General features: G+C 39.7%; 2 protein-coding genes across 3 annotated transcripts in view; both read right to left on the minus strand.

Annotated features, from left to right (window-relative positions):
• Positions 1–8,816, minus strand: part of LOC144536803 (phosphoribosyl pyrophosphate synthase-associated protein 1-like) — a 14,282-nt gene extending 5,466 nt beyond the window's left edge. Inside the window, exons 1-7 of the mRNA XM_078280089.1 lie at positions 8,080–8,816; positions 6,139–6,191; positions 4,636–4,702; positions 3,385–3,557; positions 2,133–2,248; positions 1,916–1,971; positions 1,467–1,612 (exon numbers count right to left, since the gene is read on the minus strand). Of these exons, the coding sequence (XP_078136215.1) occupies positions 1,467–1,612; positions 1,916–1,971; positions 2,133–2,248; positions 3,385–3,557; positions 4,636–4,702; positions 6,139–6,191; positions 8,080–8,243 (775 nt within the window). The 5' untranslated portion in view covers positions 8,244–8,816. The remainder of the gene's footprint in view (positions 1–1,466; positions 1,613–1,915; positions 1,972–2,132; positions 2,249–3,384; positions 3,558–4,635; positions 4,703–6,138; positions 6,192–8,079) is intronic.
• Positions 8,817–9,578: 762 nt separating this feature from the next.
• Positions 9,579–16,031, minus strand: LOC144536819 (uncharacterized). Of its 2 annotated transcripts, none has more exons than XM_078280093.1 (7): positions 15,909–16,031; positions 14,972–15,094; positions 14,531–14,672; positions 14,288–14,396; positions 12,881–12,971; positions 11,998–12,183; positions 9,579–11,461 (listed from the first exon to the last, which is right to left on the minus strand). In XM_078280093.1, exons 1-7 carry the CDS (start codon positions 15,943–15,945, stop codon positions 11,334–11,336), a joined length of 816 nt encoding a protein of 271 aa, XP_078136219.1. In that variant the 5' UTR covers positions 15,946–16,031; the 3' UTR covers positions 9,579–11,333. The 2 variants fall into 2 exon arrangements, with proteins under 2 accessions (XP_078136219.1, XP_078136217.1); XM_078280091.1 differs by having other exon boundaries at positions 11,998–12,186; positions 15,909–16,030.
• Between the last annotated feature and the right edge of the window lie 722 nt (positions 16,032–16,753).

Genomic DNA, 16,753 nt, shown 5'->3' on the forward strand with positions numbered 1-16,753 from the left:
TGCACAATTAGACAACAAACACAGAGCACATCAGCAACATCCAAAACAACCCCCTCCATCATTTGAGAGAGAGAGAGAGAGAGAGAGAGAGGGGGCAGGAATGAGTGTGATTCAGCTCCTGCCGGAGAAGAGAAAGCCATTTTCCAAGTCGAGGGGGGAGAAGGAGGGGGATGGTAAATTCAGCTGAAAAGACAGCAAATGGAACAAGATGAGATGAGGAGGGAAATAAATCTGGTTGGGGAAGAAAAAGGGGGCAATGTCAGTCACTGCCTGCAGTATTTCTTAGCTGGCTTCAACAATGTCTGGGGCAGGGCTGACCTGAAACATGCTGAGAAACCGTGTGTGTGTGTGTGTGTGTGTGTGTGTGTGTGTGTGTGTGTGTGTGTGTGTGTGTGTGTGTGTGTGTGTGTGTGTGTGTGTGTGTGTGTTACTGCAGGGTCAGCAGGGGCATTACTCTGGTCTTAAGCTGGCCATTTTAGGCAGCTTTAAGATAAGACTGAAACTGTGAGTGAAGGTCAGCCCTGCTACTGGGCCTTACTCAGAGCTCTTTGGATCTTATAAAGAACAAAACAATAAATATAAAAAAAGATACCAAGACATTGGTTATACGAAACTACTAAAAACTTTGGCTTACGATTTCTGTGGCTACAGACACATGAGCATCAGATGGCAATGTACCTTGGCATTAATGCTTCTTACAGTCTGATGAGCACACAGCTCCAAACTCAAGCCCTCTAATCTCCCTTCTGAAAATTTAGTTCTCCATGTCACCCAACAAAAGAGCTGAACTTACGAGCACATTTGCTCACATAAGTGCTAAGAAGCCTTGACATTACACAAGTTGTTTCAAAAGTAAGTTTTCTGTCGGCAGTGGAAACACGTCATCATTTTAAATCCATTAATGATTAATAAAATCCCTGCTGCTAATACAGTTGCATTCCAGTCTATGGCTGTCTTTATGCCGAGTTTTAACACTTAAAATGATCTTCTTTTTGTATTCATAAGTCAACAGTCACCATGATACAGAAAAAGATATAGATGAGGAGATGGCTTTCACCTTGCATTCTGACTTGGCACTCATCATTTGCCCATTGGTGACAATAAATGATAAGCAATTCGGAGATTTTCCCTGTGAGGTTTCTGCCTGCCTGTTGTTTCACTGAGGAGCTCTCTTGGCTGAGCGTGCACAATAATGCAAAAAATAGGAGGAAACAAACATCCAAGGCACTTTCTTGGTGTTTTAGTGAAGCACAGGTCACATGATCATGAAGAGCAGGCTTGAAAGAATATGTGGAGTCAACATTAACATGAAAAGCAACTTTGTTTACATTCAACTAGTAATACAGAATCATCATCAGAGTCATGAAACTGATTTGTTTCCAGTAATGCCATAATAAATATCTGCAACTGGTAACAGAATATGATGATACTTGTGAGCAGGCATGTAGCTGTGTTGTGTGTCTTACATGGCAGCTCCAGGCCGGTGTGTCCTGGGGTGGTGCGGGACAAGGGGGGAGAGTGTCTTCCATCAGCCATGTCCAACTCTGAATGATGGGCCTCCCCGTGCATCACTGCCAGCCCGAGTCGCAGCCTCTCAGCGTAGGACTGAGCTCTGAGACAGACGGACACACAGACACACAAGAGTCAAAGAAACTGACAAACACAACACATATAAACAAATACGCAGGCACAAAAGAGCAGAAAGAAATTTGCACAGAAGTTTAAACATACCTACAAAGACAAATATATATAATATATAAAATGTATATGGTATGGTATAACAAAAAGACAAAAGCACAATCATAATGTGATGCTAAAGAAAGAAGCTTTCCACCGTGACAGTAGGAGAAGTGGTGCACTTGTGTTAAACAGAGAATGCAACTAGAGGACTTAAGGACCCAGGCTTTCTTGTTACCTCTTGGCAGCTGAAGGGGACTTTGCAACAATTACGGCATTCCTGTAGTCTGGGATCTGAGCAAGGAGAAACATTCTTTTCATTGATAAAATATAAAACTGAGATCTTACATAAGAATAAATGTTGTTTAACTATATATTAGTTCCAAAACTCATTCGTTTATGTACAGTAGAACACCATCATTGCTGTGCCTGTGTCCAGTGTAACACAGCCTCACCTCGTCCTGGATGTACTGGATGAGAAAAGGGGAAGCTCTCAGGTTGTCAACAGGGAAGCTGAAGAAGCCCTGGATTTCTTTCTGGTGGAGGTCCATGGTGATGATGTGAGTTAGCCCTGCAATACCAAAGACATACCCACATGAGTTGGTATGGCTTCAGAACATATCCATGCAGTGGTTTGAAGCACAAAATTACAGAACTCCCTGGCAAAAAAATACATTTTGGCATGGTATTCAAAATAAAAGCGGGAAATTATGAGACCACCAGAAAAATAGGTATAAGTAATGTGGTGCGCAAATTAATACATCTGCCGCCCTCTGCCTAACAAATAAACTATGCAACAGGACTTGTACACTGTCTAATTTGCACACAACTCTGCTCTGCTATGTGCAGCTAAAGCTTGGGACAAACCTGAAGACTAGCTGAAATCGACAAGGACTGGACAAAGCACACATAAAGATTGTTCCTACCAGCTTGCACATATATTTGAGTCTTTGACAGAGTATAAACTTACGTCTGAGTGAATACACCAGAAAAAACTCTGAACAACTAATCAGTAACGACTAGAGTTCTCGTGGTATGAGCCCCTGCAAATCCTGCGAGAACTTTGTTTTGCATGTTCTTGCGCCAAAACCAACATGGACGGCAGTCTGCCCTGAATCTTTACATATTACAACTATATGATTCTATCTGCCGACTGTCAGCATCAACTGACCTAGACAAACAAACAGTCATAATACGTGACCCTACTTTAACAGTAGGATTGGGCAACGACAACCAGTTCCAACTTGATATTGTTTTTAAAAATTAAGATTCCAATGGAATCTTTTCTTTCTTGGAATCGTTGTAAGATTTGGTTTAAAATCGCATCATCGTTTCCAACTTTATAATGCGCAAGTTTTGGTTTTTGTAGCGGCCAGGGGCTTGTGTGTTGCAGCCGTGGAGCCCAGAAAGTGGCGCTCTAGTATGGCTTTATTTTACATTGAAAAAACCCGGTAAACCTGTAAATCACCACTGAATCAAAATCAAACTTTCCTCTTATTTGTGAAATAAGCATGTGACCTGTTTCAACTCCACCCCTCAAAGATTTGAAATTGAGAATCGATAAGAACCAGAATTGAAAGGAAGAATCAGAATTGAAATCAGAATAGTTCAAATCAAAACGATGCCCAACACCTCTTAACAGGACAGGAAGCTTGTTATATTAGTCTGTTTTTTGTCCGACCAGAAATTACAACACCCAGTCCATACCAGCTTTAGCTAACATGGATGCTAGCAGCTTGCAGACAATGGATCCTCTCTTCCTCATCTTGCACTGCTTGCTGTAAGGAAAGTAGGGAATGACCCCAATGATGTTCTTGGCACAGGACGTCTTCAGGGCATAGGCCATAACCAGCAGCTCCATGATGGCCGTGTTGACATCTCTGAGAAACAACACATTCAATGACAAGAGATTACATCAGACATCACAACCCAGATAAACAGTACTGGTATGAAATCAGTCTGAGCCTATAGTCGGCCACAAAGACGATCCAAACAGGTACAAGAGGATATGTTGATGAGCTGATGGGGATTGATGAGTCAAGAATTTAATGTTCATTAACAAGATCATTATCCCATTAACCACTGTAAATAAAGTAAACACTGTCTGGTAAGAATTCAACTGTTCCCATTGTTTTCACATGCCCTGTTATTAGACTCCACCTCAACCAGCCTTTCCTCTAAGCCCTAAGTCAAAAATAACCTTGAATGTTTCTGGCTGTTGTGATATCATTGATCAAGTTGCAACAAAAGAAACACATAGCTAAACGTGGCCTAACTATAAAGTTCTTTTCAGCAATAGAATTCTTGCTCACAGGACATTTTTAAATCAATAGCCTTTCTGGCTAGAAACTAAAACTCAGTACTGTGGTGGTGAGATAGACTACCATAATGTCTGTTATTTTGATGACTAGGACAGTTTGACTACTTTAGAAAGATGAAGAGCTGTTGGTGTAACAGCATACTGTATCTAGCCATTTTGGCCTTGACAGCTTGTTCAAACCAGAGATCCCACAATATGATGTCCCCTCCTGTGAGCTCTTGTTATCTTTCAGAGCATTCCTCTTCATCATAGCGAAAACTGGATTAACAAGGACAAACAGAGAAGTCAATTGGCAGAAGTGAAATGGCCACAGTTAGTGTTGTTCTTCCTGTTTTACTTGCTGCAAAGATAAACTATAGCTATATACAGTATATATACACTATAGCTAGTATTGCGATAGTCAATAGCCAGGCAGGTACTGGGTTTTTCAGAGCTTTCTGCTGAACAGCTGCCTGCTGTTGCTGGAAACGAGATTGATGAGAGGGAACCAAACATTGCATTTATGAGCTGTAAAAGAGGCTGAAAAACTCATCAGAGTTGGATGACAATTCTCTGAGGTATCATCACATCACACAGTGATATGATCCTTTGTTAATAATATAGAAGATTAAGGCATCAAGAGCATCCTTCTGCCATACCTGGGAATGGTCTGAATGATAAAGATGTCTTGTCCACGGACAGACTCTTTCACATCCACTCTAGTCTCTGAAAAAAACATAACAAAAACACAATCATTGTGGGTTCAGGTACAAAGTTAAGTGACAATAACACGAAACCATAGCTCATTAAAAGGTGGAGTATGCAATTCTAATCCAATAAACTTTTTGTTAAATTTAGCGAATATCTCCTCACGGTACGCTAGCCTTCCATTCAGCGTGTGCACTGAAGAAAAGGGGTGTAAAAATTCACCAATACAAATCGGTATCCAGTTGTATTATCACAGATACGACTACATCGATACACGGACCCCTGGATCGATCTAAATGGACCAAGATTCAGCCGATGGCCCGATATTAAACTTACGAATTGGTTGACTGAAGCTTTGCTGTCAATTCAACAAAGCTGCTGCTGTGTGCGCAATGCCGTTGAAAGAGCCGGGTGTATGTATATGTATGTGCGCAAGGGAGATAAAAGCCTCGCCATTTGTGTGATTACGAACTTGGTCATTAATGTTCGGGTGGCAGGGATCAGCCAATAAGTGCCTTTGTTTGGGTTTGCAGAAAAAAACTTGTGCCGACTGCTAGGTTTCGTTTTTGTAGTTAGGGTGAGAGGAATACATCTTGGATATTGTGAATTGTACTAGCTCCGGTCTGTGAGTCATCCATTCTTGTGTGCGTTCATAAACATTTGAGTGTACTGTATTTGGATGTGTTAAGTTTATATTGACATTTATATATTCTAAGATGTTCCGTTACATTAGCATAAAAGTCAGCTAGCCGCATGCTAACACTCGTAACAGTATTAAATTGTGCTCATATACGTACTCACGTAAAACATATGATTATTATAATTAGAGTGCTCACAATGGCTGTGTAACGTGAACCTATGTTAACAGAATTACTGATTAAGATTAGAGCAGCAAGGAGGCTGTTTCATTTAATATGGAGCTGATGAGTTTGTTATTTGGTTATAAGTGGCTAGTTGAAGTTATACTATTAGCATGTCCTAGCTTTATTATTACCTGGTCCCTTTTACAAAATATATATTTATTTGAAGGTAGGCAATGTTTCTTTTATAGAATTGGCTTAAATGTTCCATAATTAAATGTATCGTCCCTGAACCGTATTGTAGCCCATGTATCTAGATACGTATCGGATCGTCTTATAAGGTAGAGATGTACACCCCTAGTGTTTATACATAGCCCTAGCTCCGTGAATGGGAAACAAAGTGGCTCGGACCGAGTCACACAACACAATTCCGTTTGTGTACAGGACAGGGGAAAAGCTATGGATGTATAAAGAGAAAGGAAGTGGGAGCAAGAGGGACAGTAAATCTGAAACATGCTAATGTTCTGAAGGAGCACTGAAGGGTGTTGTTGAGTTCAAATATCAACAATCTTTCTCCAAAATCGCAGACTTCACCTTTGATCTAACACGTTCCTTTATGAAAATGAGGGACCTAAGGATATTCATCAGCCTTACCTGTATTTGGCTCTTGATGAACCAGTGACTTGCCCAACTCCACACCCAAGCGTCTGGGGGAAAAAAACAGTCTGCAGTGTGAAAAACACAAACACACCTTTATGTGTTCCGTTAATTCAAGTGTGTAAATGTTCTAGCGTGTACTAGACTACTATTTTTTTATTTTTATTGAGACTAGCAGCTTATTGGACCAACTAAACCACAAAAGGGGCTAACACGACTCAAAGAAAATAAAACATTGATCATTTTGATAATCAACTACTTATTTAGGTCATTTGTAGAAGTGTAACTATTAGGCAATCAATTGATTAGTCAATTGACAGAATAATAATTTGAAACTATTTTGGTATATCAATTAATCATAATTTTTCCAGCCAAAGCTCCAAACATTATTTTGATCTTTTGGATCAGCTGCTTATCTGTTTTATATCATTGTAAATTGGCTTTTGGACTGTTGGTTGGCCAAAACAAGACATTTGAATACATCAACTTGAGCTCTGAATGATTTGGGAAAAATGTTGAACCCATACATTGAAGCTTTTGTTAAGTTCAGTTGTGTAAATGTGACAAGACTGTAAATCTGTTACTAGGTTCAAAGATGAAAAATGTCAAAACATCCACAAGAAGCACTTGGCACAAACAGACTGAGCTAAATATTAACATTCAGTGCAGAAAAATCCTGTTGCATCAAGTCAAACTCTGAACAAGCCCAGGCATCATGAATACAACTGTGCCTTGGGCAAATAAATTATGTGGGTCATTTTAAAAACCAAACAGTCACATAACAGTGCCAACTATAGATAATGAACTTGATGGAACTTTAAAGCACAACACAGATGAGTGAGGGCTTGGCTCGGTGACAATGGGAGCTGCTACAGTAAGCAGGGCTCCTGTTAAACAAGACAGGCCTCTCTGACTCTACAGCCTCACCCTGTTTAATTATCTTGGCTCCACAATGGCAACATAATCTCCATAATAATGTTATGCAATGTTGACAAACAGCTCTTTTTCGCTGTGTGAGCGATGCAACACTTGGCTCTCTGACAATTGTGCAGGGCTGCTCCCTTTTTTAGTAGGCCAACTTATTTGTGTTTGCAGAGATCTGGGTCAGTGCTTTCATTAGGATCGCAAACAGAAACGTCCTATTGTTTTTACTTTCATATCATGCAGATGCATCTTACCCTGGTTTCACTAGTTTTTCTGCTAAACCAACAGCCATTTAAATGCTCCATGAATCGCTGCCTATTTAAAAATGCCTGGCTGCCTGACACAGTAACATCCTGTGTACAGTATCCATGCCCTGCATACTCCCTTGACAGAGCAGTATTAGCACAGTGAGCTTGTTTCATTACAAAGATTCTCACTGACAGGTATTTTGAATTTCCCACGCAAAAATCCCACATTAAATCACAAATCTAAGATGACAAATATTTCATCTTTACTATGGCATTGTGAATAGTGTCTTTTTACAGGTAATCTGTGATGATACATTAAAGGGGAAATGATAATTAAGGAAAAATAGGCTTTTCAGACATAAGGAGCATAACAATGCAAGGCGGATGATAGATTTAAAATCTATCAGTTTCCAAAGTTTTGTGTCAACATTTAATGTGTTAAAGTTTGATCACGTTCATGCCAAGACTGTAACTTCTGATTATTTTTCAGGTTGGAAAATCCACTGAAATAGCAGTTCTCCATCTCCCTTGACCAACTGCTAAAGGTGGTTTGTCGTAGTTGTTGTTTGTGTTTGTGTGTGTGTGTGTGTGTGTGTGTGTGTGTGTAAACAATGGGCTACACACCCACCTGCCTCAGGTCACCTGCAGCTATGACTCCCAGGTGTACTGTCAGGGACATGGCATGTAACAAAGACAGGCCAATCCTCAACATTACAGACATTAAATGAAATTAATCATGATTGTAGTATACAGAAACACCACTTACTCTGTGATCTTTTTGGCCAGCTCGGTGCAGGCGGTGGTGGAGTTAGCAGAAAAAACACGGTAGCCACTTCTTGAACGATTCATTTTCTTGTAACCATATGACAGCTTTGGAGTTTGAGAAAGAGAGACCAGAGACCTGTGACCCCCAAAACGCCTAATAGGCATGTTGTTTTGGAATCAATGTGGTATTTGTTTTGGTTACGTTTCCCCACAATAATCAAAATCGTTAGTTTATTACCTGTAGAGCAGTTTCCACACTAACATCTAGCTAAACTATGGGTGGTTAAGACTTCCACCATGCAGAAGCATCTTTCAGTAAGACAATTTAGAACTTACTGAATCTCTGTAACGCCACACTGTGTAACAAACTAAAATGACGAAGCGCACATGCTCCACATGTAAAGCGGGAGCAACGCTCGCTCTCGTGTTAGCGAGTCAACAACTACCAGCGCCACAAAAAACGCCCATCTACCTGTAAATCGACAGCAGATGGAAAGCTTAGCTCTGTGTATCCATGCGGCTCACTGACGTTTTCTCGTCTTCAGAACATATACATATATATATATATATATATATATATACACACACACACACACACACCGGTTTATGTTACCAAGAAGACGAACAGAAATGTACCAAAACTGTCTTGGGCGCTGCTACAGAGTAATAACTCCCAAACTCCGAAATGTGGCTACTGTAAACTTCGTAGCAAGTAGTCTCAGTAGTCTCAGCAGGGAAAAAACACGCTCATTGGGTGGATGGAATAAGGAATTACTTTAAAGAGAACCAATCGGAGACTAGATCGAAACAACAGAGGGCGTGTAAGATATATTTCTGACCAATCAGTGCGTAGGATTTGTATTACATAAAACTAAAGGGAAACGACCAAAAAATGTGGTGGTGGCATGTTTCGTCCAGAGTGATAGAGAAAGACTCTCTATGGCTCTGGTTTCGTCATAAACATCCACTCAAACAGGCAGCGCTGTAATTAGAGCAGCAGGTTAGTAAGGCAATCATTTTGTTTAGGGACTATAAGGTAGGCTATCAACAGTGAAGAAAGAAAGATAGATAGATAGATAGATAGATAGATAGATAGATAGATAGATAGATAGATAGATAGATAGATAGATAGATAGATAGATAGATAGATAGATAGATAGATAGATAGATAGATAGATAGATAGATAGATAGATAGATAGATAGATAGATAGATTTAATTTAAACAAGGATCCCATAACCTGGTTGTGTTTTGTATGTAAAATCTGAATCTACAAAGTAGTCACTACAGTTTATAGATACATGTATTGGAGGAAAATGTAGCCTACAATATCTCCATCTGAAATGTAGTGGAGGAGAAGTGTAAAGTAGCATGAAATTGGAAATACTCAATTAGTGCAAGTGCTTAAGTTGTGCAGAGATAAATAAGCTAATTTCAAAACCACATAGACCTGGAATGCCAACTGGAGTCATGTGCACTCTTTGTAGTAAGTTGAAGAATGTAGATCCACACAAACACAGCCACCTTTTTTATTTTCAGAATAGAAATTAGCAAAAGAATGTGTGTTCAATTTATACAACCTAGGCTATGTTATGGGGACTTAAAGAAAAATAACATTTGTTTATGAACAATATACAGAAAGTCACAGTAGCAAGTGTCATGTAATAAATGAACCCGTTCTCACTAAGAACTCGTAAAGTACGGATGTATGGGCAGTGGCTGTCAGTGTCAGATACCACGCAAAAAGCACCCTTCAGCGTGTGTGTAGAACGCACCGGGGAGAGCAGCAGCTACACAGCATTTGAAGATGACGTAGCATTAAGAGCGACAACGTAGCGAGTAGTATGAAAGCCCGAAAATCCACATAGTGAGGTTGGTTGGGGTGGTGGATGGGTCAAACAACACAGGACTTTCACCCAGGAGACTGAGGATCGTGTCCCGCGTGTCACGTTTTCTAAACCCAACCGTCCCATTCTTCTTTTCCTCAACCCAACCGTCCCGTTCTTTTCCTAAACCCAACCGTCCTGTTCTTGTCCCGCGTGTCATGGAAACGTAAGCCCACCCACGATCTTTTCCTTAACCTAACTGCATCAAAAGTGACACCAATAGTCCCGACCACACGCATTTTGATAAAGCGCGTTTAGATATGATGCTAAAGGAGACTTTTAGCGTCAATAAGAACGCTAAAAGGCACCTGACCAAGCATCCATATTTTACGAGATGAGTGAGAATGTGTTGAATAAATCAGTGGAACATGTAATAAAAAGTGTCCTGTCATGAATTCCATGTTAATGTAATATTGTAACTTTAACCAATGACAGTTAACTGTATCTGGATACAACAAATTAAACTGAGGATATACATTTGACTAATAACTATCTTATAGCAACATTAGTGTACAACAGTTTTGACACTAACATCAGTTAAAAAAAAGTTGTTTCTGTATAATCTATAGAATATGGACACCCACGTAATGGCTTGTATTATTTGCAGTACAAAAGTGCTCTCTGTACAGTGGATTCACACTCAGTAAAATATAGTTTTACTTCTATTTTAATAAAAAAAAAAAAAATTCAAATTGAAAAACAAGTGGCTGAATCTAGCATGTGTGAAGCCATTAATATGGTAAATGCTACAGAGTTTTCAAAAGCTTGAGCTGCACCATAACTTTATTGTGAACTACTTGAAAACATCTTTTCTTAGTTGTTCCTCGATTTCTTTCACCCTGGCACCACAAATAATCCTGCATGTCTTCCAGTTTTGGCTTGGTCAATGACCACACCTAAGACACCGCACGCACACCCTTTTCTGCATTCCATTTCTTAGGTGACACTCCAGCAATTGCAGCACTTTTAAATCCCCATTCAGACTGTGACCATGAGGCATGCAATGCAGCGAGTGTCTACTGGGATCTATATGGGTCAGCTTTGTGCAGCTGGTTTAGGAAATGATTGCACCTTTTAAACACTGTCTGCAGGTTAATGTATGTTTGGTACTTTGTGCACCACACACACAATACATACCTGCATACACCCAGACACTCCTAACATTACTCATTTGTTTGGCTGTTGTGGCAACTGCTTACCGCCCTGCATTTTGTTTAGTTATTTTACAATAACCTGCATGTAACACCCTACAACCATTGATCTTTTTACTTCCTGTTTTCTTGGTTTCCTTCCTCGTTTAAGCGGTCAACTATGTTGTTTCCCGATTACATGCTTTGAAAGATGGCATTAAATTGCAGGTGATACAGTTTTCAGCTTTTCAGCACCTTTTCTTTTAGCAGATCCAAGATGACCTGCCTCTCTTGGCTCTCCAGCTCAAATCTCCGTTCCCTCTCTTTTCTCTCAGCTCCCAGACGTTCCCTCTCCAGAGCGATCTTACCTGAGAATGAAAAAAAAGAAAAAAAAAAGCTATAATTCAATACCCCTTGAGGATGATGACATCGTTTTCAACTTACATTTATAACTGCACAAGTCTCTTATATTTTCATGAATGACTCCACTGATGCATATTCATTCCTAAAGTGTAATGGTTCCTATTTCATTGTCTTACTATAGCCTGGTTCCAGACCTCTGAATTGCTGCCCACATCTCATATTTTTTAAATGAAATGGAAATTCAGAATGATTATCAGGCTAACATTTATTCAAACGTCATTAGAATTTTTTCTAAGATAAAAAATAAACAAGGTTTTTTTAGAGCCAGATTACTTACAATTGATATCATAATAACTTAATCTGAAACACTTGTGGCAAATGCTACATTACAAGCATCCTGTCAAGTAACATTTGTATTTTTTTAATTGTGGCTCAATCTATCTAATGAAAATCCACTTTGAAATATAAAAAATAACCACACAAAAGGAAAACTATTACACAGGGTTGAATTTCAAATCACACTACTCTCTAAATGTCTTACTCCTTTGAATCTCCAGCTCTTCCCGGCGCAGGGCAAGTTCCTCCTCTCGTAGCCGTTGCTCCGCCTCTGAGCGTTTCTCCAGGAAGCTGAGAATCTCAGAGTAGGTCTGGCAGCAGCACTGGCAGGGCTGCTTGGCCATTGGCGCCGCTGAAAGCTGTGCCATTTCCTCACGGTCTTCCTCTGGTTCTGCTGTGACAGTAATTATGTAAAAAAGGTACCTATTTCCGAAGGGAACAGTCAGATACAGAGTAACATGGCAGGCTGGAACGTTTTCATTGCTGAAGGGCACTTGGGAAGGGCAAATACTTGCTTACATATAGACACTTGAACTGGAGAGTTGGGGGAGAGGGATTTAAACTATGCTCCACCAAAGTCTGCATTTTTAGTAGGAAACACTCCCCTGTAGACTTCTATATTTCAAGACACATTGGCTTAATGTTTCACACTTAAAAGACAGGTTTTGGATGGCATATTGTTTACATTTGTTTTACTACTTTATTTATTCTGATCACACACTATGTAATGATGATATGATGGGAATTTATGTTAAAAGTACAATAAACAAAGAGTCATCATTCTAATAATGTTAAAAGCCTGCTGTTTTACTAAATATTAATCATGCTACTCGATGGACTGCATCATCAGTATCTTAAAGTGCCAGGAGTTAAAACACGATGCAGTATTTGTGACACCAGTGTGGTTCACAGCCCTAATTCTTGGCAGTGTCTTTCACTACATGCAAATACTTATTGAGTCATATTTAAACAAGATATGATTTGCCTCTCAGCCAGATGAAATGATTGAGAGGGAATAATGAATACCTTTTCTTTTAACTACCAGTGACAGAGTCTTGTCCTGTCTACTGTTGCGAATCAGTTTTTACCTGCAGTGGGTGTTTCTGTGATGGTGATGTTGGGTTTGTCCTGCTCTGGTAGACTTAGTTCTTCTATGGCTCGCTTTCTCAGTTCATCATCCTAAAAAAGATAAGACAAGATTAAAATATAACTTCTACAACAATAAGAACAAAGAAAATGAGAATTATGAACGACAGCAGCAACTGTTACCAACAGTAGCAGTAGCAGTTGGTATAGTGATAGCAACTACTAGAGTACTAGAGTAGTTGTAGCAGCAGTAATAGTGTTAGTGGTACTGTATGTGCAGATTTGGCATCAAAGTTAACTTCTTCCACCAAGAGGAAGAAATGGGATGTGGCCAGATAGTTACAGAGAACACAAACATATCTGCTGACATGGATGTCTAATTTCTCTGGCTAGTCTCAGTTCCAATAAAGTTTTATCCTATTGCCATCTGAGACAGACACAAGGCCCATCTCCTGCAGTTGTAATGAGATAATGGGTATCGTAGTCTATATTGATGACGTTTCATTAATAAGTGCCGGACAGAGCGAAAGTGTCTCTGCAAAATAGCCTTTGGTGGAACATGTGTACGTTCAAAGGTTGTTTTAGTCGTGCAACAGAAAACTCAGACTGGACAGATAGTCTAGCTAGCTGTCTGGATTTACCCTGCAGAGATCTGAGGAGTAGTTAACCATAGTCCTAATGCCAACACAAAGAAAGCGGAAGGTGACGGACATCCGGCCAAAATGAGAGACATCTGGCGAAATTTCCGGCGGCACCTGAACAATCCCGGAAATGAAACGTCGTCCATATAGACAATGGGTATCCTGGCCCTAATAACACAGTGTGGATTGAGTTTATAATATATAGATCTAAAAAAGAATGTGCAAAGCCAGCTAAAAACATATTGTGCAATATATTTCCTTTCAGACTCTACCATTGGTTCCCAGGGGGTCACAAAATAAATACCAAGGGTCAAGAGATGATTAATGAGACAGAAAAGAATTTTCTCTAATCATGATTTTTTCATGTTTTTTTTTTAACTCCTAGACGTATGCAACCAATGACAAGGGGCTGAAAATGTACACTTCTTTATTTTAAGGGGACATAACATTAAAAGGTTTGGAACCACTTAACTATACATACTGTAGTCTGTGGTTTAAATATTGCCAGTCTTTGAAATCAGAACAACTGCTTAGCTCAGTTGTGATGAATCATACACTTTAATGTAATTCTGGCCAAGAACAATGTTTGTAACTCAGAAGTATTGCTGTTGACAGAATTAAGAAATTGCAGCATGAAGCTGTGTGATGGAAGCTATAACTTTAAGCTTGATCTGCCCCTCCTCAGGGGCACTAAAACACCCTCTACATTTCTTGCGCTAGTGGTGTCAGATAAGTTTACCTATACTTATCTGCTAACACAACACCCACCTGGTACTTTGTGTTTTCCCCGCTGGCTAGAAGCCCCTTCTCAGCCTCCAGCTCCAAAACCTCATGGAGCAGGTCTTCCTTTTGGGCGTACAACCTCTCTGTTCCAAATCTGAGTACACCAAAAGCACACACGCATTAAACTTACGTTTCTTTTTTAGTAAGGCCAAGCACATCTCCAAGTCACAACACATCCAGTTATTTCCTCAGGAAAGAGTACAGTTTGCTCCTAGTGACTGAACCAACCTGCGCAGACTGGGAAAGTCTTGTTTCTTGTAGTAGTCCAGCAAAAGCATGGTCCTCTCCCTGCACCTCCTGGCATCCACCTCAAAGTTTTCATCTTGAAGGGCTGCAGTGATGATCTCCCCCACACGGGCCCAGATCCGTCCTGATGAAGATTAATGAATTCACACACATGTGAAAATACATGTATATTTAGACATATATATATATATATATATATATATATATATATATATATATATATATATATATATATATATATATATAAATTGCATAGTTGCTATTAATATAGTTGCTATATAAAAATATATTTTTGCTGGATTAAATGTCATTATAGCACCAACTAAAAATATTCTGACATGTCTGCATTTGTAATGCAGCTCTCTGCATCTAAACAGTTTTTAGTGTTTTCAGACGGATTATTCCTTTGGAAACTGGACTAACCTGGCTCTTTGGAGGCAAAGGGGTTCTGAGCGATAACTTCCCTCAGAAGGATGATGTCATGCCGCGCCGAAAAACGCACCTGACGCTTTCGTGGGGTTGTGGAGGGGCCGGCAAGAGAAAAACCTGAAGTAGGGAATAGAATAGGACAGAATAAAATAGAATAGATACAACCTAGATATACACAGTGAGGTGAGATACTAAGTAATGAATCCATTGTTCACACTGAGGGTCTGTTTCAGAATTGCTCTGACCTCTGATCCTTTCTTGAAAAAGGAAACAAATAAATGATCCCATTGAGAGGGAATAGATACCAAGTCCAACTTGAACATATGTTAGTGGAATTGCTGAACCCACTGTTACCTTGGAAACCCACTGTTATCATTGGACCAAAACTATTATACTTACTGGCATAAGACTGCGTGTGGCATTAAACTGATCTATCATAGATGAGCATGGAAGCTTTAAAAACTCCACTCTACTCTACTTATGTAATTACATAGTATTACCATGCACTGAACTAACAAGCCAGATGTGTGTATGGTGTTGTATCAGTACTTGCACTCTGTGCAATGACAATCAAGTTTAATCTAATGTAATATATGTAATGATGAGGAATAAATAAGGCCTGGGTAAGCATTTTGTCAGTTGCAGAACTGCTGTCTGACAGATGACAGGAGCTCTGTCACTGCTGTGCTCTACTGTGTGTCTACAAGTGCAAGCAGCCGGTAGCCTGCAGCTATACACAGAAACGAGACAAATAACCTGTAAAGCACTGATAGCCCTACACACAGAGGCTGCAGCACGTTCATTGCCGAACCACGCGTCAGAGGAGGAGGAGCATTTGCGCACGAATCGAGAGAAGCACCAAACGCCTTTCAGGAGATGTTAATATAAGTGGTTGAAAGTCGCGTTACGTGTAGGTGGTAATGTATCTCACCGTTGTTGATCGGCACTTCCACCACTACCCGTTCCATGTTTCTGTTTGGTGCATCCGGGAACCGCCTGACGCGCACTGCACACGTCCAGTCACCAGTACAGGTTTCCTACTGACGTGTAGTTTAACTTGGCTGGGAATCTGGCAAAACGGAGGTAATGCTGTTCACTTTCAGTTGCACTAACTCTACATGACCACATGATGGAGCCAAATAACTGCTGTGCAACGATCCAGAAGAAGATGGAATACCACGATGTGAGGATAACTACTAGGCATAGCACTCAGAGAAAATCTCCTACAGCCACCAGGATATGGACAAATGGCCATTAGTTACTCTTAGGTTAGGTACTCTGTTTGTACAATATAAACTACAAATACAAGAAATAAACAGTCTAATACATTTCAATATTTTGCAAAAAGTAAAGGAAATAGTACATAATGTGCTAAAATGAGTTATTCAATTGCAGTAAGGCAAGATTGCAGTAACGTCCCTCAAAACATGCTGAAAATAAAAGAGAATATGCAATTAAGAAGTGGCTAAAGACTTGAGACTAATTTCTAAGATTAACATTAGATACTACTTTTTTGTTTAATTTCCCTGCAAGTTTACATACCAATGTACAACTGGAACGGACTGAAACCAAATGCTAACTGGAAGTTAGGAAATCAAAATGTTGTATTGGAAATGGTTGGTATTAAGGGTTACACAGTTTGTAGTTAATACACAAATGTGCCTCAGTATGTATTTATCACCCCAAGGTTCAAATTGTCTTAAAAGATTCAAAATTCAAAAAAGAAATTGCATATATAGGCCTATTTGAATATCCTTGTGTGTGTGTGTGTGTGTG

The sequence above is a fragment of the Sander vitreus genome, chromosome 2 (assembly GCF_031162955.1).
Source record: "Sander vitreus isolate 19-12246 chromosome 2, sanVit1, whole genome shotgun sequence".
NCBI classification, from domain to species: Eukaryota; Metazoa; Chordata; class Actinopteri; order Perciformes; family Percidae; genus Sander; species Sander vitreus.